Genomic DNA, 25,770 nt, shown 5'->3' on the forward strand with positions numbered 1-25,770 from the left:
AGAATCACCTGGGGAGGTTTTTAAAAATATGAACGCCTAGGTTCCTGGTTCCCTCCTAATCAATTATAACCAAAACTCTGAGGGGCTCCAGTATCTATAATTTAAAAAAAAAAAACTGCCAGTGATTGTTTCACTGTGAGAGCTAAGAACCATTGGTTTAAATAATATTATTCATCTTAAAACTCCTTTCTATTGCTTTAGCATTTAATCAGAAGGATATTCTTATTATAAAATATCTTATTAACACAGAATTTTTCTCTTGTTTTAATAACAGGTGGATGAGATATTTATAGATTCAGCCTTGAACAAGCATTATATCAAGAACTAAGTAGTCAGACTGACATATGTATGTTTGGGCAAAGGTGGACTCCCAGCCTGGAGGGACATAGAGCAAAGGAGATGGGAACTCTCATATGTTGTTGCCTCTATGAGCTTGGCTCTTGCCTAAGTTTTCTCATGAAGAGTATCTCTACAGCAATCTGGAGATACAGGGTTGACCACCATTTTCTAAATGCAAAAACTAAGACGCAGGGAAGTTAAGTGAAGAACAAGGATTCAAACCCCATCAACTGGGGTGCCTGGGTGGCTCAGTTGGTTAGGCGACTGCCTTCGGCTCGGGTCATGGTTCCAGGGTCCTGGGATAGAGCCCTGCGTGGGGCTCCCTGCTTGGTGGAGAGCCTGCTTTTCCCTCTCCCTCTGCCTGCCGCTCTGCCTACTTGTGCTCTCTCTCTATCTCTCTGTCAAATAAATAAAAACCTTTAAAAAAAAAAAGGTTAAAAAAAAAACCATTAATTGATTGTAAGGCCCAGGACTACCAGAACCCGTGGCCTTGGGAAAACCCACCAAGTAGTCTTGACAGACGTATCAGTTCAAAAATAAGAAGGCAAAGCTGACTACAGAATGGGATCATAAGTTTTACCTGTAATGAAGTCCCGGGAGGCAGGCCCCAAAAAAAAGATGTTCCTGTTTTAACGAATTTTCTGCTTGTTATGGTAGAGGGGGAAGGCTCATATCAATTGCAGAAATTTCTCAGAGGTTTCAACTATGTTATTTGGAAAGCACATAGCAAAACATAAATACATAATGGGTGCAAACCTATGGGCCCATAGGACTCATCCTCTTAAAAAATGAGTATGTTCAGACAGATTTATATAAAGGAAATAATAATAACTTTTCTCACCAACAGACTAATGCCTTATTGGAAGACTTACTCTAAGTTCCTTACACTTTACTAAATAGCTAGTGACCTCCAGAAAGATTTTATAATATAAATTGGATAAATTCTACAATGTTTAGGAGATAAAAAGCACATATTTCTGAAATTCTCTGGATTTCATATCCTTTCTTTTCAAATTCTGATTTGCCATAACATTCTAGAAATATTATCATAGTCTTGTGAACTCCTTTGAATTTATAGTCATTATAACAATGTAAGCTTTTGTTTGGATCCAGAGAAATTCCACCTCATAAACAATGTTTTCCTTCTGTTTCAAGAGGGAAAATTACTTGGTCATACATTTGCCAATTTGACATAAAATTCTGATTATTTGTATCTTCACATTCTAGAGCCTAAATGGACCACGATATATAAAATGTTTCAGAATCAATATTTCCTGTTTTTAGTCAAAGGATTCAGGAGAATTAGGCCTGTAGTGTTTTTCAGAGCTTGGGTCTTTTGAAGTGTAAAAATAAGAGACATGGCAGATCAATACATAGAGTTCAATTTTTTTTTAAAGGCCTTTAATTGTTTGGTTTTCCTAATTTAAAAGGAAAAACTGAATACTACAGGTAGAGGGTCTTGAACTTGCTTATATGAAAAAAAATTCAAGGAACTGGACATGTTTAATGTGGAGAAGACTCAGGAACCAAGAATGTCACTGTCTTCAAATATTTTATGTGGGAGAGGAACCTGATGTTTTATATATATGTCCCAACTGGTAGACCTAAGCCTAACATAATGGAAGATATAAAGTGACATATTTCAACTCAAAATGAAGAATTATCTTAAAATTAGAGCTGACCAAAGAGAAACAGGCTCTGGAGGGAAGTAAATGTCCCATCATTTTAATTACTGCATGGGGCTAGAGGACCATGGATGCTTAGAGGTGATGTAGGTATCAGATACATGAGAGATTGGCCAAAGAGACCACTAAGGTTTCTTCTGATCCTCAGACTTTACAATTTGGATGAAATTTTTTTGATATCTGAGTCTTACCCAACTGCTATAATAAGCCTTCAAATTAATGGGGAAAATTTACTCAAAACATGATGGAAACTTGAAGAGGGAACATATGAAATGATATTGGGTCAGACAGTGACATACAGATGAATGTCAATGTAAGAAGATTAGTCCTCAACACTTTTAGCAATTAAGGCAAAATTCAGGGGCATTAAATCCAGGAAAGAGTATAAGACCCGATGTATACTTTGAATAAACACCTTTCTCTTGTATGTTGTAGTCCAGAGGAAGATGGTGTGAAGGCAGATATCATTATGGTGTTCCAGTTCCCTTCTACTGAGCAAAGGGCCTTAATAAAGGAGAAAATCCTTAGCATCTTAAATCAGAAGATAAGGAACACAAGAGCCTTACCCATAAATTCCTCTTCAGTTCAAGTTAATGGTAAGTCAGTACACCTTTCTATCAGATGTGAAGTTTTCTATTAGGTCCATTTTATGTCTAATCTTAAACTTACTTGCCATTACTTCCATTCCAAATAACAGCTAGAATTTAGATGGGAAAAGTTTTTCTAGTTAAAAAAGTGACATTTCAAGGTTTTATGTTTCTCTGATGAAAGCATGTCTGAAGTTAGTTGTCAAGTGGTTTTTCCTGTAGGTACTGACTGACACTCATCCTTACATAAAGGCAAACCTTACCACTAATGAGAATTAATCTGACCCAGCCACTGCCTCCATGACTAAGCTAGTGAAAATACCAAGCATTTAGCAACAACTATTTTTTGGGGTGGGAACTTCCTAAAACATAAATTCATTTGTTGCCTTTAAAAAATATGTTTGTGTCTGTATATAGTGAAGTTTCTCTTCACTTTTTCTCCTGTGGGCATTTGGGAAGATAGTAAACCAACTTTGGAGCCACTAAAGCCACCTTATAAGTGATATTTTAAAAATCACTGAGCTAGAAAAAAATCTCTGGAACCATTATACCATTATCATTGCTCTAAAAAGGCAAGTCAATCTTTATCAAGGCCCTTTTCTATGCCCTTCACATGCAGCATCTAATTTCTATATTCTTAGGAAGTAGGCAAATTCACCTTTATAAATATAAAAGACTAAAAGTTAAGGATGCTAATAAATAAAAGGATGTAAGATTCAAATCTAGATCTCTAATTTCTTGAGAGGCTCTATATGAAAAATGTTCTGTGGTCAAACACATCTTAGAAATTCTGTCTATGATATTCATCTCTTATATTAGCATATTAAAGGCTCTGCGGAGTCCAGCTAGACAGAAACCTGTTTACCCTTGTGCATTAAGCTGCTTCCGCAGCACCTACTTCTGGCACGTAAGTGCAGATTTCTCCTACAAATTCCAATGGACACCAGACTTAAAAGAGTCTCAGAGTAAGTGATTAATATCAGAGGTGAAACAGGATGCCCTACCCTTGTAAGGGTCTGGCTGATTCTTCAAGAGGAAACCTGACCAGGAAGTGAAAATCTGAGAGAATGGGATGGGCAAGAGTTTGCTGGTGAAGAGTCAGCTACTCCGGGAATGAGGCTGGAGACGTCTCCCAACCCAGGAGGGAAAACCTGTCAAGGGCTTAATCCACCTTGTTAGGTGAGGAAACAAATGAATCGAGGTTGTGAAATAGTGGCAATTCTGATAAATTATATGATGTGTTGTGTGTGATTTCCAATAACCAGTTAATTTGCCAGGAATTTTAAAGCCTGAGCATTGTTGAAACCAGCAATGAAGCATGAAATGGTTATCAGTTGCCTGGACTTTTTGTTTTTTACAGGATCAGCTTGTGTGCTATAGCATATTTTAATGACTAGTAGCTTAAAAGGCAGGGTGCTGATGGAGAACCTGGTTTGAAAGTTACCTAATTCTGGGCGCCTGCGTGGCTCAGTCGTTAAGCGTCTGCCTTCGGCTCAGGTCACGGTCCCGGGGTCCTGGGATCGAGCCCCGCATCGGGCTCCCTGCTCAGCGGGAAGCCTGCTTCTCCCTCTCCCACTCCCCCTGCTTGTGTTCCTGCTCTCGCTGTCTCTCTCTCTCTGTCAAATAAATAAAATCTTTAAAAAAAGAAAGAAAGTTACCTAATTCTAACCCCACAGAGTCACTTCAAGACCACCCAAGTAATTGGCCCATGACTTTACCTCCATTCTCTCATCCATGAAACTGCAATGATTCTTCCTGTAATCATAGAAATAACATGAGGATATACAAGAAAATAGAAAAGGTGAAACATACATAGGCCATTACCATTTAGAAAGCCCCTAAGTTCTACACGTGCTTTGGAAACCTGAAAGCATAATGCGAGTGATTGGTAGTAGAAAAAGCTGGATAAAAGGGTTTCCCTGAAATGAGAAGGGACAGGTCGGGCCAGCGGAGGGAAGCGTCTGGCTCTGTAGGAGCCTCGCGGAGAGGTGCGCTGGAAAGATCCTCGGGCTGGACCTCACAGATTCCGAGGCCGCTAGCGAACCTTGAAATTTCCAAATGTAAAAAGAGCAGTGTTTACTAACACTTAGGAAAACCCATTTAGTGAAAAGCTCAGCAGAATCCTCAAGACAATTCTTTTTTATTATTATTATGTTATGTTAATCACCATACATTACATCATTAGTTTTTGATGTAGTGTTCCATGATTCATTGTTTGCATATAACACCCAGTGTTCCATGCAGTACATGCCCTCTTTAATACTCACCACCAGGCTAACCCATCCCCCCACCCCCCTGCCCTCTAGAACCCTCAGTTTGTTTTTCAGAGTCCATTGTCTCTCATGGTTCATCTCCCCCTCCGATTTCCGCCCCCCTTCATTCTTCCCCTCCTGCTATCTTCTTCCTTTTTTTTTTTAAACATATAATGTATTATTTGTTTCAGAGGTACAGATCTGTGATTCAACAGTGTTGCACAATTCACAGCCCTCACCATACCACACACCCTCCCCAGTGTCTGTCACCGAGCCACCCCATCCTTCCTACCCCCCACCACTCCAGCAACCCTCAGTTTGTTTCCTGAGATTAAGAATTCCTCATATCAGTGAGGTCATTCTTAACAGGCAAAATCACAGCTCTCCAGGAACACTCAATCTGGGCTGCTCCCAATGACTAGAAAATTGTCAAAATTCTAGACCAAGTCTAGAAATAACCCTGCAGCCCAAGATTATCTGTTATTTGTCAAGAATCTGTGGGTTGGTTTTGGTTTTTTGTTTGTTTTCTGGGGTTTCTTTTGAAAAACAAAAACTGTGTGGCATGGAACCTTCATGGGAGGCAACATGTCAAAGCAAAGCTAAAATCAGCTTCTTTGCATTACAAACACCATGGTTGTGAAAGATCAGCTCACTGCCTGCATTTGGTTCATGTGTGCTCCCGTTCCCCTTATGCTACTTGTAGCATGTAGTATTCCCCTGAATACTACCAACTCGATTACTCTCAACTCAGAAGCATATTGGAGGGTCATTTTCATGACTAAGGTGTTAATGTTTATTTCACTCATACACATGAAAAATAAAATTATTTGGTAAAAATCAGATATCAACAGCTAGTTACTTGCGTGGGGGTATTTTAACTCTAAGTGTAATCATTCTCCCTAAAAACTCAATTCTCAAAAATCCAATTACACTCACAACGATTTCAAGCAACCTGGTATCCTTCCTGGAAAGGGGCAATTTGCATCTTGCTCAAACTAAGATGAACTTTTAAGGAAGAATTCTAACATTATACTATTTTCCATTTTAATTCATTACTATTATGGGGCATATTAAATTAGTTTTTAAAAAAACGAAACAAGAAATTTACCTACTTTAAAACTACATTTGACAGAAAATTGAGTTCTTCCATAGAGTAAATACTGAGAATCTGTCCTGACCAATTGATTCTTCAGCATATAATGACTTGGGCATGCATGTAAGGGTATTCTTGACTCGGATATTTTCAAATTTCCCACTTCACAGAATTCGTCATTACTAGTTTGCCAAGTGGGATCTATAGAAGGTGAGTAGAAAGAAACATTCTTATTTTGCACAATGTAAAATTAAAGACAGAGTATGATTCTGAGAACCACGGCACTGGTTGAAATAAGTAAAACAGTTTATCCTCATACTGCTCAGTAAACCTTTTTATCTTGAAAATCATCAGTTTTCAAATAGCTTTCCACAAATTTGAGTTGAAATGCTCATGTGTCCTTTGTCAGATTCCTAACTTTGTTGGAAATTGAGGGAATTTAATTTTAGATTCTGTCCAATAATTGGTCTTTACCAATATTCAGCAGATGTTGGATAAGAATACACAATAGTTTATTCTTCAGAAAAAATAATTTTGATAATTTAGTAACTGTTTTAGAAATATTTTAAATATAGTTTATGTGGGAGGTTTCAAAGATTTTTTTCATTCCCAAACCCTTTAACTAAAGAAAGGCTTATGTGAATTCTTAAATAGAAGAGATAAAAGCAGAGCTGCTCTGACTGAGGCTGGGTTTGAGCCTGGAGACCCCATCTAGTGGCTTCCTCTTTCCCCATTTTCTCTATCTCCTGAAGTGAAATCCAAAGAGGCTATATCCTGCACCATTAGGAAACCACTGTTCTGCTTTAATACAAACTATTTGTGGGTTTTAATCATCTACTATTTGTGCCTTAATCACCTACTGCTTGAGCATTTATCCACCTAATTAGAGGTTGCTTATGAATCTCTATAAAAATTATATACATATCTTGTTTATTGGGTTGCCGTTCTCCTGATTATATGCTCAACTGTCTAGAGTCCATATATAGTCAATATACTCTGAAAGACCAATTAAGAGAATATCACTTATCCTTCTATATTCTATTTTGTTTTTCAGCAATGAGCTCATCAACAGGGAAGCTAAGTGTCCAAGCATGTAAGTCTAGTTAGCTCATAAAAACAAGTTCAATTTCCACATGAGAAAGGACAATATCTTCAAGTTAGCTCATAATTTCCCATCCGTGTCACACATTTTCTTTGGAAGAGAGTAACAATTGGACAACAGATGGACATACATTTTTCTAACTCTGAGACTGATCTTTTTCATCTTGTTCAAGAAAAACATTTTACATGGTGGGAATTTGGGGGCAATTTGAAGAAATTATGTATTTCTGTCTTGGAATAAATGGGCTTGCTTTTCTAATTTTTTTTAAAATGCTATGAAATGTTCTTTCTGCTGAGAAATAAAATCACAAGAAAGCGATAAATGGGAAGGAAACAGACCCTATTGTCTGTGACTGAGCTATAAAATTTGCTTAATACATTCATTTTCATCGTTGACAGCAGCTCCGCCCACTCACTTCATATCACTGTGGCCTAAATTTTGAAAGATTTTATCAAAGTGGTGATAAATTTGAGCAAAGGTATTCATGCATTTGCCTCTCTCTCTTGCAAACACACTATATATTTCTATTCATTTATTCATTCATTCAATGAGTATCTTTTTCACATCTACCAAGTGCCAGGAAGTGAATACCACTATGAATAAGACACGATCCCTCCTCTAAAATGAAGAGCTTGAAGGTAGGGGAAGACATAAATAAATCAAGAAATGTTAAAATGGTGTGATAAATGTTACAACATAGAAAGTGCAGTCAATCACAGAGTCAGCTTAACCTGGTCTTGTAGGGTCAGAAAGCGATCCCTGAGACAGGAGAGAGAGAAGTCAAGTGACAAGTGGAATGAGTGCCCTGAGCAGGGGCAGTAGTATGTAAAAATGTCTTCAGAAAAGCAAGAACATGGTCATTTCTTGTAACTGAAAAATGTCAGTGTAACAGGAACATTGAATGGGGGTTGGTGAACATGGGAAATGGGTATGATTAATAGTGATCAAGGACCAGAACCATGCTGAAACATTCTGACTTTATTTGGAGGACAATGGGAAGTCCCTAAAGAGTTTACACATACAAGAAAGATCAGTCAGTTTTCAGTATGGAGAATAGATTAGGAGAGCAGGACCAGAAGCAGGGTGATGAACTAAAGCTGTTGCAGTCCTCCAGATGAGAAAAATGGTAGTCTAGACTAGAGTAATGGCAGAGTGAGGGAGATTTCTAAAATGACTGGCCACAATGCAGTGTAGTCAATATCAGTAAAATGAGTTTTCTTTTTTGATACCCAATTAGTTGGAACAAGAATTGAATCTACCATATTTTCTTTATTAGCACCATGTTTGGTATATGTGCTGCCGAAGCAAGCACTTTAGCACCATGTTTGGAACAGGCTTAATTCTTAGGAACCCTAAGCAGCAAAGTAATCTCTAATCTGATGCACATAATACAGTACATATTTATTCCCACCAATAGTGAATGGGATGTTTATGTGGAAACATGGAACTCTCCATCCTGCAGTGTGAGAAACTGGTCATTATACATTAACCCATGCACACCTTAGGAACTAGTCATGCAGGAAAATATATGGGAGAAGGAGTTCCAACAAATGGACAATTACTTGTCTGGGGAGTTCTTCTGGTGAAGACTTCATGTCAAAGTAACACACTGGATCATCTGAAACTGGGAAGCAATAGTCTTAGTAGGAGCTCCCAGGATATCTAGACAATGGATACCATAAATCCTCAGGACACATACTTTGTGATATGTCAATTCTTTGTAGTTTAACATAGCTTTAGTAGACAATATATATCCACATCTATCAATACAGGGATGAGCAAAACATCAACATATCAGGAAACACAGAGGATAGATATTAATATTGTACATGTTTGTATAATGATAAATGTCAGTACTACATTACAGTTCTCTATTAGGTACTCTGAATCAAAGACTATAGAGACATTTCTTATAACTTAATGATCTTTTCTCTTCAGGTTGTGGTAAATGAGTTGTTCCATTAATAGTCAACAGAATAATGTCTGGAGACATCGCAGCCAAGGCTGCCTGGCCTTGGCAAGCCTCCCTTCAGCGTAATAACATACATCAGTGTGGGGCCACCTTGGTCAGTAATACGTGGCTCATCACTGCAGCACACTGCTTTACGAAGTAAGTTACTGACTGTAAGTCGGCCTCCACTATTGTTAAAAAACTAAGTTTTATTATGTTCTGAGTAATAACCAATGCCCCCAAATATTACTGAGGTAAATGAGAAACTTTTCTTTCTGTTTTTTTTCTAATATAATGTTATAGCTGCATACTTCTTTGCAAAATTAGTGGGGGTAGTAGTCATTATCCAGCACTCATTGGTCATGGCCTCACAGGTTTTGGGGAGGGGTGTTGGAGTATAGTTGACACAAATGTTACATTAGTTTCAGGTGTATAACATGTTGATTCAGCTTATCTATATGTTCTGCGGTGCTCACCACAAGTGTAGCTGCCATCTACCACCACACAACACTATTATAGCATCATTGACTATTATTTCCCACGCTGGGCCTTTTATTCCTCTGAGTTATTCATTCCATATTTTTCTCATCCCTCAATCCCCTTCTCCTCTGGCAACTACCAGTATGTTCTCTGTATTTATAGATCTGATTCTACTTGTTTATTCCTTTTTTTTTTTGATTCCACATATGAGTGAAATAATATGGTATTTGTCTTTCTCAGTCTGAATTATTTATTATTAGCATAATACCTTCTAGGTTCATCCATGCTGTTACAAATAGGATGATCTCATCCTTTTTTATGGCTGTGTAATATTCCTGTGTGTGTGTGTGTGTGTGTGTGTACACATGTGTATGTATACACCTCACATCTTCTTTATCTACTCATTTATCAGTGGATACTTAAGTTGCACCCATATGTGGGCTATTGTAAATAATGATGCAATAAAACATAGGGGTGCATATAACCTTTAGTTTTAGTTTCTTTTTTTAAGTTTTTATTTAAATTCCACTTAGTTAATGTACAGTGTAATATTGGTTTCAACTGTACAATTTAGTGCTTCAACACTTACATACAACACCCAGTGCTCATCATAACAACTGTACTCCTTAATCCTCACCACCTATTTAACCCATCCCTCCATCCACCTCCCCTCTGGTAACCATCAGTCTATTCTCTATAGTTAAGAGTCTGTTTATTGGTTTGCCTCTCTCTCTTTGTTCCCCTATGCTCATTTGTTTTGTTTCTTAAATTCCACATATGAGTGAAATCATATAGTATTTGTCTTTCTCTGATTTACTTCATTTAGCATAATACTCTAACTCAATGTCAATGCAAATGGTTAAGACTTCATTCTTTTTTTATGGCTAAGTAATAACCCATTGCATATATATACCATATCTTCTTTATCCATTCATCAGTTGGATATTTGGGCTGTTTTCATAATTTGGCTATTGTAGATAATACTGCTATAAACATTGGGGTGCATGTATCCATTTGAATTAGTATTTTTGTGTTCTTTGGGTAAATACCTAGTAGTGTGGTTGCTAGGTCATAGTTCTATTTTCAACTTTTTGAGGAACCTCCGTACTGTTTTCCAGAGTGGCTGTACCAGTTTGCTATTCCCACCAACAGTGTAAGGGGGGGTTCCCCTTTCTCCACATCCTGGCCAACACCTGTTTCTTATCTTTTTAATTTTAGCCATTCTGATAGGTTTAAGGTGATGTCTCATTTGGCTTTGATTTGCATTTCTCTGATGACCAGTGATGTTGAGCATCTTTTCATGTGTCTGTTGGCCATCTGTATGTCTTCTTTGGAAAAATGTCTATTTGGGCCCTCTGCCCATTTTTCAAGTGGAGCACTTGGGGGGTTTTTTGGTGTTGAGTTGTATAAGTTCTTTTTATATTTTGAATATTAACTCTTTATCAGATATATCATTTGCAAATACATTCTCCCACTCAGTAGGTGTCCCTTTTGTTTCATTGATGATTTCCTTCACTGTGCAAAAGACCCCATATAGCCAAAGCAATCTTGAGAAAGAATAGGGCTGGAGGAATCACAATCCCAGATTTCAAGATATACTACAAAGTTGTAATCAAGACAATATGATATTGGCACAAAAAATAGACACATAGATCAATGGAGCAGAATAAAGTTCCCAGAAATAAACCCACCATTATATGGTCAATTAATCTACAACAAAGGAGGCAAGAATATACAATGGGAAAACACAGTCTCTTCAACAAACGGTGTTGGGAAAACCTGACAGCTACATGCAAAAGAATGAAACTGGACCACTATCTTACACCATACACAAAAATAAACTCAAAGTGGATTAAAGATCTAAATGTGAGACCTGAAACTATAAAATTCCTAGAAGAAAATATAGGCAGCAATCTCTTTGACATTAGCTGTAGAAACATTTTCTAGACATATCTCCTTGGGTAAGGGAAACAAAAGCAAAATTAAATTACACCAAAACTACACTACTATTTTGGGACTACACCAAAATAAAAAGCTTTTGCATGGTGAAGGAAACCATTAACAAAATAAAACAAAAGACAGCCCACCAAATGGGAGAAGATATTTGCAAATAAAATTCTGACTTATGATACCATAGTAAATTCTGCCTACCTGAGTCTAAATCTGTATAGAGACAGATTCTTAAAGTTTGAAAGACATCAGAGCTCAATAGGTCAATATGTTAGAACCCACGGAAATCCCTTATGCCGGTGCCTAGTTTGGCATGAGTAATGGAGAGCTTACTATCTCCAAAATTTGCCAATTTTGTGGTAGATGGTTTTACTTTTGCAAATATCTTTATAACACTGAACACCAAATCTGCAACCTAATAACTTCCACCCACTGAAATTTGTTTTTCATCTGGAGCAGCGAGGATCAAATTTATTTTTTTCCCCATAGAACCATGGAGAGAACTAGTCCCTTATTTTCTCTTTTTCAGGCCAAACAATACAAAATGGGTGAGAATCTCCAAACCATATGTGAAAACAAATATCACTACTTTATTTCACAGCATCAACTTCAGATGTCCTACAACCTTGGTTCTTCTCCTCTACATGTTCTTGATTTTGTCAGTGACTCCCTTGAAATATTCTTCCAAGAACTAAATACACTTTTCAAAATAGGTAATATGACCAATGTCATAATGACAAAGTAAAATGGGAGGGCCTCTGAAAACATAAAACAATATAAATTGAATGTGACAATAATAGGTAGCTTGGTAACTAAACAATTCTATCTAAAGGATCATGATTAAGAATTGCTATTAAAATGCTGAGGATGTTTTTTATGGCCCACCAAAGACCTTAATCCTGCACCCTGTCCTAGACAGTGTATTTTCTAGGCTTGGCAGATGATGTGGAAGTTATAATCAACAAAGTAGCTGATGACAGATGCTGGAAAGGATAACCAATGTTTGGGTAAGAAAAACAGAAATTTCAAAAGGACTTTAATTATGTTAGAGTAATAAGCAAGAACTAAATGATTAATTTTAGTAGGTATAAACGTAAAGCTCTAAATGTGTCCAAAAAAATTGAAGTATATCAGTACCGAAAGCATATTTGTGCTTTAACCTGTGAAAATTGCCTAGAAATTCTTGTCAGAAAATAACCCACTATGAAGTCAGTTGTTCACAAAACTACTCTGTGATTTAAAGTGAATTAAAATAAATGCAGATTTCAAATAAAGGAGATATTAGACTCTTCGTTGGTCAAATTCTGACTGGGATAGTGAATTCTGTCCTGGACAACACACTTAAAAGAAAACTTGACAAAATGAAATACTCTTAGAGTATAGAGTGTTGGGTGATTAAAAAAAAAAAAAAGTGATAGTATAACCATACAGCCTTGCCTTTCAAAACCTATGTCTGAGATGCTTTCCTGGGGAAGAGAATTAGGGCATCAAGGAAGAACTTGTCAACAGTTAGAGCTGTTCAAACATGCAAGGGATTCCAAGGTGAAGAAAGAGACTAGGGGAAGGAGAGGTCCCCACCTGCAGAAGGGTTCAAGTGAAGACAACTGCTACTTGAGAGTGTGTTCTTGCAACAGCAACTATTACCATTTATTAAGCTCTGGTGTGCTACAAATTTTTGGTTAGATGCTTAAGATTTGTTTTATATAATTCTTACACTCACCTCATTAAGTAAATGCCTGCTTGATAAGCCCTTTTATGCTGAGGGAAATAAGAAAAGTTAAGTTGGGGTGCCTGGGTGGCTTAGTCAGTCAAGCATCTGACTCTTGATTTGGGCTCAGGTCATGATCTCAGGGTTGTGAGATCGAGCCCTGGCATCAGGCTCCCTGCCCAGCACTTAAGCTTCTCTTTCTCCCTCTCTCCCTGTGACCCTCTCCCTGCTCACATACATTTTCTCTCTCTCTCTAAAATAAATAAATTAAAAAAAAAAAAAAGAAAAGTTAAGTACCTTGCCCCAGGTCACAATGTTAGGGGATGGTGGAACTGAACATAAGCATATATGTCTGCCTCATGCAAAGTCCTATCTTTCAAGCACTGGATCAGTGAGAAGACCAAATAACTTTTTATGGCCTTCCCTACTCTGGGATTATTTGATATCATTGCAGTCTTATACGAAATTAACACTTTAAGAACTCTTTTCATGTGATTGATTTTCAAGCTAATAATCAACAAAATTCCCAGATCCTTTTTACAGGGATGGTTTCCAGACCAGGAGTCACACTTGGATTTTTTACATTTTAGTTGAGGATCTAAATTACTGTTTTATACTTATCACCACTAAATTGCACCTTTTTTAAATTTGGGCCTAGATTAAAAATTTAGAAAGTTTATCTGTAATCTTCACTTAGTATCTCTCATATCAGGTGTTTTTTTGGGGGTTGTTATCTACAAATATAGCAAGTACAAGCTGTATTAAATAGTATGAGGGTGTTGTTTGAAAGCTCTAGAATGTTACTTTCAGTTGAATAAATACAATTCAAGGTCTGTCCTTTGCATTCCCAAGTTCAAAATACTTGATTTATGTTAAGTTTATCTAGGCATGATTAAGTTGAAGGAGCAAATTTACATCAATAAAACTCAAAAAAGACTGATTTATAAACAAAAATGTCAATATATTTATACTATATGAACACTTATGTTCACAAACCAATTTTTTTTTTTTTTAAGAGAGAAAGGGAGCGTGAGCAGGGAGGGGCAGAGGAAGAAGGAGAGAGAGAATCTTAAGCAGGCTCCATGCTTAGCACAGAGCCCAACATGGGGCTCAATCTCACAACTCTGAGATCATGACCTGAGCCCAAATCAAGAGCCAGACACTTAACTGACTGAGCCACCCAGGTGCCCCCACAAACCAGTTTTTATTTAGTTTTTCTCATTTGAGTATTTTTGCACATCAAAATTGTGTATAAAAACACAATTTCAATTTTAAATTTTAAGTTGCCTTAGAGAAAAAAATAATAATCCTAACACAATTACAGCTGTCAAACTGGACGTAAACCCCGTTATATGTTTATATGCTTCTTTCTCTGACTAAAGCTACCTATTAAGAAATAATTAGGTTGAGAAACAAGTACCTATGTGAGCAATATCTGTCTCTGCTTATCCCTCATGGATGATGTTAGTTCAATTACTTAGTTAAGAACACTAATCTTGCTACTAACAAATAGATTTTGATGGGAAACCATGTCCAGTAAAGAGAAGAGCAAAGACAGGCAAGCAGACATGATACTAGGCAAATAGTTTAACCCATCTAGACTTTATTTTCCTTAAGTATAAAACAAAGGCTTTACCAGAGGATCTTTTATTACTAGATGACCTTTCCAATCTCTATACGTACCATGATCCACCAGTTGCTCAAGCCCACAAACTAGAAGTCACCCACAAGCTGGAAGTCACCCACAGTTGGTCATCTTTCACAAGACATCTGACAACTTTTACCTTGTTAATTCTTGCCCTCCAGGAATCTATTCTCCGGAAAGAACCTATCTGATTTTTTTAAATGTACGTGAGACTACATTACTCATGGCTTAAAATTATCCAAGGAATTCCCATATCACTTGAACAAAATCTAAACACATTCATGACCTATAAGACACTCTAAAATCTGGTTCCTGCCTACCTCATCAGCTTCATGCCCCACCGCTCTTCCCTTGTGTCTCGAACTGTAGTAAGACCTTGGGAAGTTGGCCTGGAAACTTGTCTACCTATCTTCTCACAGCTGGCTCCTCATCAATCATGTCTCAGTCTAAACACCATATTCTCAAAATAGAATTATCTACCTACCCACCCACTCCATACTCTATTCAATTGCTCTATTTTATTTTATTCATAACCATTATTACTGCTTGGATTTATTTATCTGTTAATTTGTTTTGCTCTTTTTCCTTCACTGGAATTGAATACAGCCAGCAGCAGGCACTTTTTCTGTCTGGTTCATAACTTTAACCCCAACACTTCAAATAAGACTCACCATATAGAATTTCAATAAATATTTGTTGAAGAGATAAATGAATGATAGTTTATATGCTTTACAGTTCTAGAATTCAATAATTCTTTTTTGGATTTCAGCTCTAAGATACTGTTTGTACACAGTTTATCTTTCAAAATAGCAATAGACTATATTTAAAGGTCAAAGGAAACTATCATTACAGCCAAATATTTTTAATATGGAGTTTTTTATTAGCCTTTATGCAATTATTATAGTGCAGTTTATATATTCTGTTCATTTCTAACCTTTTCCAGTAATGCAAATCCACGTCAATGGACTGTTAGCTTTGGGACAACAATCAACCCTCCACTAATGAAAAGAAATGTCAGAAGAATTATTGTCCATGAAAGATAGCACTCCCCAGCAAGAGAAAACGACATTGCTGTCGGGCAGTTCTCTCCCAGGGTCACCTTTACTGATGACATCCGCCGGGTTTGTCTGCCAGAAGCCTCTGCATCCTTCCAACCAAATTCCACTGTCTATATCACAGGATTTGGAGCACTCCTCTATGGTGGTAGGTATTTCAAAAAGGACCACAGAGCACTATGTCCAATTTAGGACAGTGTGATTTAATCTCCATCAATATTATCCTGCCAGCCATTTCCACACAGCTTGGTTGGATTAGTTAGAGCTCTTATTTTGTAAGTGACAGAAACTCAACTCTTACTGGAGCAAAAATAATAATAAAATGGCAAATTTGTTCCTTGTAATTTAGAAGTCAAGAAAGATGAGAAGAGTCTGGTTTCAGACATAGCTGGATTCAGGAGTATGGAGTATGATGTCATTTGATTCTGAATCTCTGAATCTTCCCATTTCTGGCTCTGTTTTCCCTGAGGTTGCCTTCATATGGAGGGATTCTATCTCCACGTAGTGTCAAAGGTGGCCAACAACATCAGGGTTTACATCATCTTCCCCTAGTAGCTGCAGAGGGAAGAACCTGTCCTCTTTGCCAGAATCTACGTTAATCCCTGAAAAGGTCTCTTTTGGTCCTGTTTGTGCCCAGGGGTACTTGGATTGACTGGCTAACTCAAACACTCATTCCTGTGTCTATACCGAGAAAGGCAGGTGTGTGATAGACAGGCTGGTCAGAATCACATGGAATAAGGGAGAGGCAGTTCCAAAAGGTTGGGCTTCAAGGAAGACATGAGAGAAGCAATGTTCCCTCAGCAACACTAGAGTCTTATGTGCTCTTCTCTATGCAATGCCAGGTGTTCATCAGGTGTGCTGTCATCCTCATGCCCACCTTCACTCCAAGACTCCCTCCCTCTATGCCCCATCTTTGTGAGCCTCCCTTGACTCTTTTCATCTCCTCCTCCCCTTGGTTTGCTCCACTACTCATTTTCATCTTCCTCAGTCACCTTACAAGTTTTCCCATTGCTCAGCTACAATGTCCAGTTGCAGCAAAATCTGCTTCAGAACTACAGAGGTTAACTTAAAAGGGATCAAGAATAAGAATAGTGGGGGCGCCTGGGTGGCTCAGTTGGTTAAGCGACTGCCTTCGGCTCAGGTCATGATCCTGGAGTCCCTGGATCGAGTCCCGCATCGGGCTCCCTGCTCGGCAGGGAGTCTGCTTCTCCCTCTGACCCTCCCCCCTCTCCTGCTCTCTCTCTCTCAAATAAATAAAATCTTTAAAAAAAAAAAAAGAATAAGAATAGTGTGTAGAGATAGTCTCTGATAACAAAGCTTCCATGGCCCTCTCTAAAATGATTTAACTTGATACACTAACTTAAACTTCTAATAAATAAAAATGATTTTGTTTTTGAATATTTGGGGGCATACTTAGATGCACTCTGGATCATAAAATCTGGTGTAGGTACATACATATAACAACAGCAAGAGAGTTTACTTAACTCTGGGAAATGTTTTTCTTCCTAGTATAGGTATTTATAAAATGTGATAAGGATAATAATTATCATTTAAATGTGCCAGATTTTAAAGGGGAATTTATTCTCTAGAAATTGCTTATATTAACCTCATTCTGTATTGACAATTTTAGTATGAAATAGATTAGATTGGGAAAAAAATTCCACTCACTTCATTCTAGCTAAGGATGTTGATTGTAAACACTAAAATGACTTTGTTTTCCCTGAAGGGGAATCCCAAAATAATCTTCAAGAAGCCAAACTGAAAATCATAAGTGATGATGTCTGCAAGCAACCACATGTATATGGCCATGATATAAAATCTGGAATGTTTTGTGCTGGATATCTGGAAGGAATATATGATGCCTGCAGGGTAGGTAGAGAGGGATTATTTTAATATCATTAACCCAAAACATTTTTATCTCTTTCAAGAAATATTCTATGTTCTTTATGTTAGTACCAATACAGATATCTTGTCAGTTCAATAATTTCTAAATGCAGATTTCACAACACAAACATTTTTAGGTGTTTTATTAAGCAAAATGTTATAAACAGAGTTTCTTTGATGCTATCAAACAAACCAACAAATTAAATTTTCTTAATACCAGAAATCCAAAGTTTCATAAAGCAGAGTCCCTTTTCTTAAAGTGCTCTCATCTAGAAAGTAAATAATCATGAGCAATGAACTATGATGAGATTTTTAAATGATATAAGGGATAACAAATATTTTTAGCATGAAGGGAACATTTTTGCAGCAAGTATCAGAGAGATCATACTGAAGGATATGAGACCTGAGGATAAATGGCTCTTACCCAGTTATAGAATAAGAGAACAGTATTATTGGGGCGCCTGGGTGGCTCAGTCGTTAAGCGTCTGCCTTCGGCTCAGGTCGTGATCCCAGGGTCCTGGGATGGAGCCCCGCATCGGGCTCCCTGCTCAGCGGGAAGCCTGCTTCTCCCTTTCCCACTCCCCCTGCTTGTGTTCCCTCTCTCGCTGTCTCTCTCTGTCAAATAAATAAACAAAATCTTTAAAAAAAAAAAAAGAGAACAGTATTATTTTTCTATATATAGAAAGAGCATAGCAAAAATTATGAAGGTGTGAAATTATAATTCATATTTGAGGGAATCCCAAGTAATCTGTTGGGTCTCGGCATAAGGAGGAGGAGAGGCCGTTACACTAGGTGAGAAGGTGGATCAGACCATGTTGGGACTACCTGGTGCCCTTTCCAGTGCCTTCCTCTGCTGTCCAATAGCTATCCTGCATGTATGTTTTCTGACAAAGGTAGAAAGTGTATTTCTTCCTGGATGTACTTGCTTTATAACATGAGATTCTTGAAAACTCCAAGAAGGTGACTACATGGTGAAATATCAAAATTGTTTTGATATTGGGTGACAGAAAACTCTTCCCAGAGTCTCACAAATTACACACGTAAATTTCTGTCAGAAAAGAGCAGGGAGTTTTGTAGCCTATAGGCTGGGCAAGAGCGGAATCTGGTACATATCCAGCGTTAGTTGCTGAGAATGTGGAGGGAGGCAGCTAGAATTCAGAGAATGCACAGAGAGGTCCAAGCCATGATGGACAAGGGGAAAGTAGTGACAGGAGTCCATTTGCAGACAGCACATGGGAATCTAGGCAAATGGTGAGATTAGTGATATGCCTCAGGAAGGAGGTGGTCATAAAGAGATTTTACTGAATTGGGGAACAGAGGTAAGATTCCTGCTCCATGACTGCGCAAGTGAGTGGTAAGACAAAGCTCTAGCCATAGAAAAATTGGGGAGAATATCGAGAAAGTGACTCAGGGACAGGGTCCAAGACAGGAATACAGTGATTATAACTGACGCTCATGGTGAGGGGTTTAGTCTGTCCAATAAAACCGAGGTCCGAGCACCCTGCTTGGAGTCAGAAAAAAATCAACACCAGCTAGACTTTCTGTTTGTGTACTTGAAATTTGCCAGTAGACCTTAGTCATTCTTAACACACACACACACACACACAGAGTAACTGTTTGAGGTGATAGATGTGTTAATTAACTGATTGTTGTAATCATTTCACGAAGTATATGTATGTTAAATATCATGTTTGTACACTTTAAATATACACAATTTTATTTGTCAATTATATGTCTATAAAGCTGAAAAAATTAAAATGTGGAAATTGAAATTTAAAGCTCTTAGAACTTTTGAAATCTATGTTTCAATTAATTATTCTATAATTGGTAATCAATACATATGCTATAGAATAATAAAATATGTGGTTCATCAGAATATTTTAAGTAATAAGCTTTATATTTAGCTAATTTTCTTTCTTTTATTTTCAGGGTGATTCTGGGGGACCTTTAGTTGTAAAGGATCTTAAAGATACCTGGTATCTCATTGGAATTGTGAGCTGGGGAGATAACTGTGGTCAAAAGAACAAACCTGGAGTCTACACAAATGTGGTTTATTACCGAAACTGGATCACTTCAAAAACCGGTCTCTAATTCACTGTAAAAGTTAAATATTGATATCAGTAAGGAGGCAATACATGTATGAGAATTTAAATATTCAGTGAATGTAGTACAATAAAGTGAGATTAAATGACATTATTTATTTTAGAATCACTTCTATCAAGCAATAACCCATAGCCAATTTAAAAGGAATTTAAATCCTTATAAATTTGTAAAGTAGTGGGTCAATTTAACCTGGCAGGAAGAATACAGCCAAGACACTCAGTTCTTTATATCATGCAAGTTGGAGTATAAAAGAGGTGTAATGCAAATTTTGAAAATAATCCATGATTTTTAGAATGTCTTTGTCAAGAAGATCCCCTTAAGTGAGACAGTTTTTAATCTCTTAAAGAGTTCAGGAAAACCTTATAGAATTCCTTATCATTTCTCCTGAGCTCACCAATACTTTTTTTTTAATTTTTCCTTATTATTCCAAGTTTTCCAAAGAGATTTTTCACCGTAATACATTTTCTATTTATAAACCCTTTGGAAGGATCCTTGAAAAAAAAGTTATATCTAGGAAACAAACTATGGTGATACATCAAGCCAGAGATCTTCTAACCTTTCTCTGTTGTGAAATCTCCCTAATTTTTTGGTGATTTTTTTAAACACAGACACAGAGAGAAAGAGAAATACTGATTTATATATCCAGAGAAATCCTGATTAATAAATGAATATACATAATAATTAGCTAATCAAAAATGTATCCTTGTTTACAAAAACTGGGGGAAGGTGATGGTAACTTCATGAGTCATTACAAAACAATGGCACAAAAATTTGACATTTCATAGATGCATTTACATGTTTGAACCACCAGGAGGTGGCTCTGTACCTTTCTATAAGGTTTAAATGCCTTGAAAAAAATTGAGAATTTGCTAATATGTTGAATAATCAATGAGCTTTGTCTTTCTACATAGAAAGAAACATTCATACCTTTGAATTGCTGCAGCTAATTATCTCTTAAGGCTTGTGGCAGTAGCCTAACTATTGCAACCATGAAACACTAGTTTAAAAAAATTTTAATAAATATAAATTTTAAGGACCTACCACACAGAACACATGAACAAAGTGATCTGAAAAACCAAATGTACCCCCAAAGTAAAGTGTCTCCTGAAGATATTAGGAGAGTCAGGCTTGTGTATTCCATGATACAATTAAAGGAAGGCTTTGTAGAAACAGTTACTCTGTGACAATGTCAGCTAAACATCAGGCTTATGGGCAGGTCCAAGTATAAGCCAAACCATTGAAAAAATTGAGTTACTTTATAACAATGTCTCCCTATGGGCTATTGATAAGCCATGAAAATAATCCTACAATAATCTAAAAGACACTAACAATTTATTCACACTCACAAAAAAATATCCATAACCTGGACCCACAGAATTTTAAAGCTTAGGAAAGACTGCAAGTCATGCAGGCCAACACACCTATGGTTCAGCTAGCTGAAGCCAGGAAATGTAAATGACTTGGTGAACCTATAGGTAGTTTGTATCCCCAGTGGGCCTAGAACCCAGGTACCAATTTCACATGCCCTTTCCCTCACAAAGTCCCTTTCCGATCACCTATATTTATTAAATAATCAGATCTATAAGAATTCCAGTGACTTCTGTTGAATCTATTTTAAATTAGAAAACAAGATCTTAAGAATTTTCAGTGATGTGATTCACTTGGGCAGCTGGCTGCCAATTCTCTGAACTCATTTCAAGATAAAGTTGCTTCTTCACATGTAAAAATATACATAGGCTTATAAATTAGTTGATATTATGGTGGTAAGATGTAATTTTGACTTTTAATGTTAAGATTCAAGAAATGATCCTAGAGTTATAAACTTTGTATTGCTAAACTGTTCCATGCACCATTTCATTCTTGTTCACATATAAGCAAGTACTGATATATCATTTTAAATCTAATAATAAAGTTGATGATTAGAGCATTCTACAAATAATATCACTGAATCTGTGTTAGGCCAAATCTTAGCATGAATCTTACAACTGCTGTTAGGGATTGCATTTCTTTTAAATAACTATTTTGGGTCATTTTGGTTATTGTGATAACCAAAAATATCTCCACATGTTGACAAATGTCCCCTGTTGAGAACTATTGCTCTGAAAGCATTTGATCGTTTTTAGAAATGCAAGAGATGGGAAATGCAAGCCAACTGGGTGGCTCAGTTGGTTAAGCATCCTACTCTTGGTCTGCTTGAGATTCTCTCTCTCTCTCCCTTTCCCCATTCTCTCTCTCTCCCTCTCTCTAAAATAAATGAATAAATAAAATCTCAAAAAAAAGATAAGCAAAAGATATCTCAAAATTATGACACTGAGTATTCAAAAATTATGGTCTCCTGATCAAACTGAACATTCACTATCATGTTTCTAAAAGAAGTAGCAGAATAAGACAGTGGCTATTTCAAATACAGACTGATCTCCTTGTACACAATGTGCTTGAAGGATTTCTCTCATACCCTTGCCTAAACTAGGTAGAGTATATTCATGGAGTGCCATTAACCATAACCTTGAAGGTAGGCTTTTATAAATACATCCTCTAGTAGAGTTTCTCTATCTTGACCACAATCACAGTAGAAAATATATTTCACAACACAGCTCCATAAGAACATAACAAAATACATATATGTTAAAATATCAAAAACTGAACCAGAAGTTTCATCAAACAATACTTATCTTACTCAGTGCAATAAAATCCAATATTTTCTATTCTATTCTATTTCAGTTTTTTATAATGCTTGCCCCACCAAGTAAATTAATTTCAAAACCTAGTGGGCCATGACCCGCAGTGCCTATAGAACATTCTAGAATAATAACCCACAATTATGAACACCATATTGCTATTATCTCACCTAGTCCTACTGCTCTCTCCACCTTCAGCCTCTCCCCACTCTATCCATTTAGCAAACTGCAGCTCAGTTATGACGCTATTCAATAATATTGTTCCCACGCACTCAAATCTTCACTGGTTTCCCCTTTGCCCAACAAATCGTCTAATTCCATGTCGCCATAGCTTTTAAGTCCCTGTACAATCTGCCAACAACCAACAGACTTTTTGTTTTGCTTGTGCTCAGTGCTCCTGTAACACTGAATGTTACGCTTCATTCCCTGAATACATTCTCCCCTCTGGTCATGCAATATTCTCTTCACTCCACAAGATCTAGTCCAAATTCACCTCTACCAAGAATACTTTTATTGTCCCAGATAAATTACCTCTCCATGCAAAACCTTTTTGAATTTCTTTGTTCCTCCTCTAAAGCATTTCTCATATTTTGCATTGTAGTTTTAAAGTACATGTATTATCTCTAAAATATACTTTAAGTTCCATAAGGCTAAACACTGCTTTACTCATTTTTGTATTGCACACAGTAATATAATATTCTGTATATTTTATGTTTAGTGAAAGAATAAATTCACAGAGGCAAATTATGATTCCTATGAATCATAATGAATCTTCCTTCATAGGAAGGTAAGACACCTCAGTTCTCAGTTATTAACTGTTTCTCCCACGTCATGTTCCTTTCCAACCTGTGCTCATCCTCCTTTGCATATTCCTGAATGCTCCTAAAGACCTCCTGCTCCCCACCTGAACCAGAAGTGATCAACATACAGTAAGGTGTATGCATGATAGTGGCCCTTCAGGAGACCCTCTAATTTGAAAACTGTTCCCCATAATCCCTTAAATGAGCGCATCCCAAACATAGGGATATTTGGAAGTAAGGTTAAAAATCTCCCTTTCCCTTTCATCATTTTTATTTGATCTGCTAGGACTGTCCTTTCTTCCTCTTTCTTTCATGGACCTCACAAATCTGAATACTTCCAAATGGTCATGTTAGATGACTCTACTGATTGAGGCCCTTTTCTGTTGAATTTGCCTAATAGGAGACAATGGAGATAAAACTAAAACATATGCAGTACATCTACTTTTTAAAAGTTCACAGAAATAAAGGAATTTGAATTTCAAAAAAAGATCATATTTGACTTATTGATTTTGGTTATTTATATAAGACTGTCCTTTTCATTTCCATTAGTAATCAAGATTTAACTGACAAACTTTTTAAAACTGTTTTTGCTGTTTTCCAAGTTCGGGAGACTCCTTCCACACCAGAAGTCACTAAATGAAATTCAGGGCAAAAACCCAAAACAACAGTTCCTCAGATTACAATAATCTGTCCCTCGTCTTAAAATAGGTTTTATTGGTTTAGACATAGTAGATGTTGTTATGTGGTGTGCAGTCACTGAAAACCCCTGCATAACCTGTTGAATATTTTGCTTGGGCTATAATGATCACTTAGGGTAATATCGTGGTACAGAAAAAGCACTAGGTTGAGCACCTCCCTGACTGTTACGTGGTCACTTCCCTCATAGAGTGGACTACATCCGCACTCTGGGTCTCTCAGGGCCATCCCAGAAGGTTCTGGCATTCAGTTATGCACTATCATCCACTATCATCTGTAAGAATTCTCCTGCTGTCCTTTGAAGGATCATCTGCGTTAGCTGGAACCTGACAGTTAGAGGACTTCAGAATTCTCAAAATCCTCCTCTACTTCAGCAAAAGCAACACACTCAAAGAAACGGCGGCAGTAACCATGGGTAGCAGAGGCCACGAAAGTCTAGACACGTGGCTCCATGACACCAGTTCCCTTCAAAGGAATATTATGCTTAATGTTGAAGAAATAATATTTCTTCAAGGTATTTGATCCTTGTGGGAACGCTTTCCTGAAGAACTGGATATGAATGAAGACCCCGGAGAAAAGATAATTCCAGTTTCAGTGATAAAAGCCAAGGTTAGTTTACGGGAGGAGATTGGAGGAATCCCTGCCATTATCTATAGATACTACACAGTTACCTCTGGGGTTCCAGATAAACCTCCCTCCCATGGTAAAGTTTGTTTTACTTTGTTTGAGTGGCCAAGGCATTAAAATATGAAATGAATCACTGTGGAACCTTAACTGTTTGTTACTAACCTTGAAAATTCCCACATACAAAACCATTGTATTGATTATCTTGCGGGGATCATGTCTAGACGGAGAAAGCATTCGCGGTTTCTCTCAGTGCTCTTCTTGAAACTGTACTGAAGGTGGTAACAGTCTGGCTCCATCACATACACATGGTGGGGGTCTAGCACAAGCCTGAGGCTGAGCCTCCAACTCTCAAAGCTCCTCCTGCTTTCCCGGCAGTCTGGATGGACATCGAGGAGCCTCTTCTAGGTAAGGAGTCCAGCCCACAGCTGAACACAGCTCTGTCTCCTTTCTCCCACTATGTCTGAGGCAATGAATACTACCCCTGCTGCAAAAGCACAAACATTACTCCTGGTTTTTCATGAAAACCACTCTAAAGGGGCGCCTGGGTGGCTCAGTTGGTTAAGCGTCTGCCTTCAGCTCAGGTCATGATCTCAGGGTCTTGGAATCAAGCCCTGAGTTGTGCTCTCTGCTCAGCGGGGAGCCTGCTTCTCCATCTCCCTCTACTGCTCTTTCTGCTGCTCCCCCTGCTCATGCTCTCTCTCTCTCTCTCTCTCTCTATTTCAAATAAATAAATAAAATCTTTTTTTTAAAAAAAGGAAGAAGAAGGAAAGAAAAACCACTCTAAAAACAGCCTTGCCCTCACATTACCTTTCACTGGGCCATTTTTTTTTTAAGATTTTATTTATTTATTTGAGAGAGAGAGACAGATAGTGACAGAGATAGCGAGAGAGAGCACAAGCGGGGAGGAGAGGGAGAAGCAGGCTTCAGCTGAGCAGGGAGCCCAACGTGGGGCTCGATCCCAGGACCCTGGGATCATGACCTGAGCCGAAGGCAGACGCTTATCCAACTGAGCCACCCATGCGCCCCTTCCCTGGGCCATTTTTAAAAAGAACTTAACATACTCTGATTACACCATCTCCTACGTCTCCTATTTGATCCAAAGACCATATTTCCTTCTCATTAGGTATCTCTGAAA

At 37.5% G+C, this 25,770-nt stretch overlaps 1 protein-coding gene across 1 annotated transcript in view; it reads left to right on the forward strand.

Moving 5' to 3' along the window:
* Nucleotides 1–19,822, forward strand: part of TMPRSS11A (transmembrane serine protease 11A) — a 39,409-nt gene extending 19,587 nt beyond the window's left edge. The window contains 6 exon segments of the mRNA XM_081813079.1: nucleotides 275–342; nucleotides 2,460–2,620; nucleotides 8,997–9,168; nucleotides 15,736–15,995; nucleotides 17,574–17,716; nucleotides 19,661–19,822. Of these exon segments, the coding sequence (XP_081669205.1) occupies nucleotides 275–342; nucleotides 2,460–2,620; nucleotides 8,997–9,168; nucleotides 15,736–15,995; nucleotides 17,574–17,716; nucleotides 19,661–19,822 (966 nt within the window).
* Nucleotides 19,823–25,770: the final 5,948 nt, after the last annotated feature.

This window comes from Leptonychotes weddellii, chromosome 2 (assembly GCF_054177405.1).
Source record: "Leptonychotes weddellii isolate Sample4059 chromosome 2, ASM5417740v2, whole genome shotgun sequence".
NCBI classification, from domain to species: domain Eukaryota; kingdom Metazoa; phylum Chordata; class Mammalia; order Carnivora; family Phocidae; genus Leptonychotes; species Leptonychotes weddellii.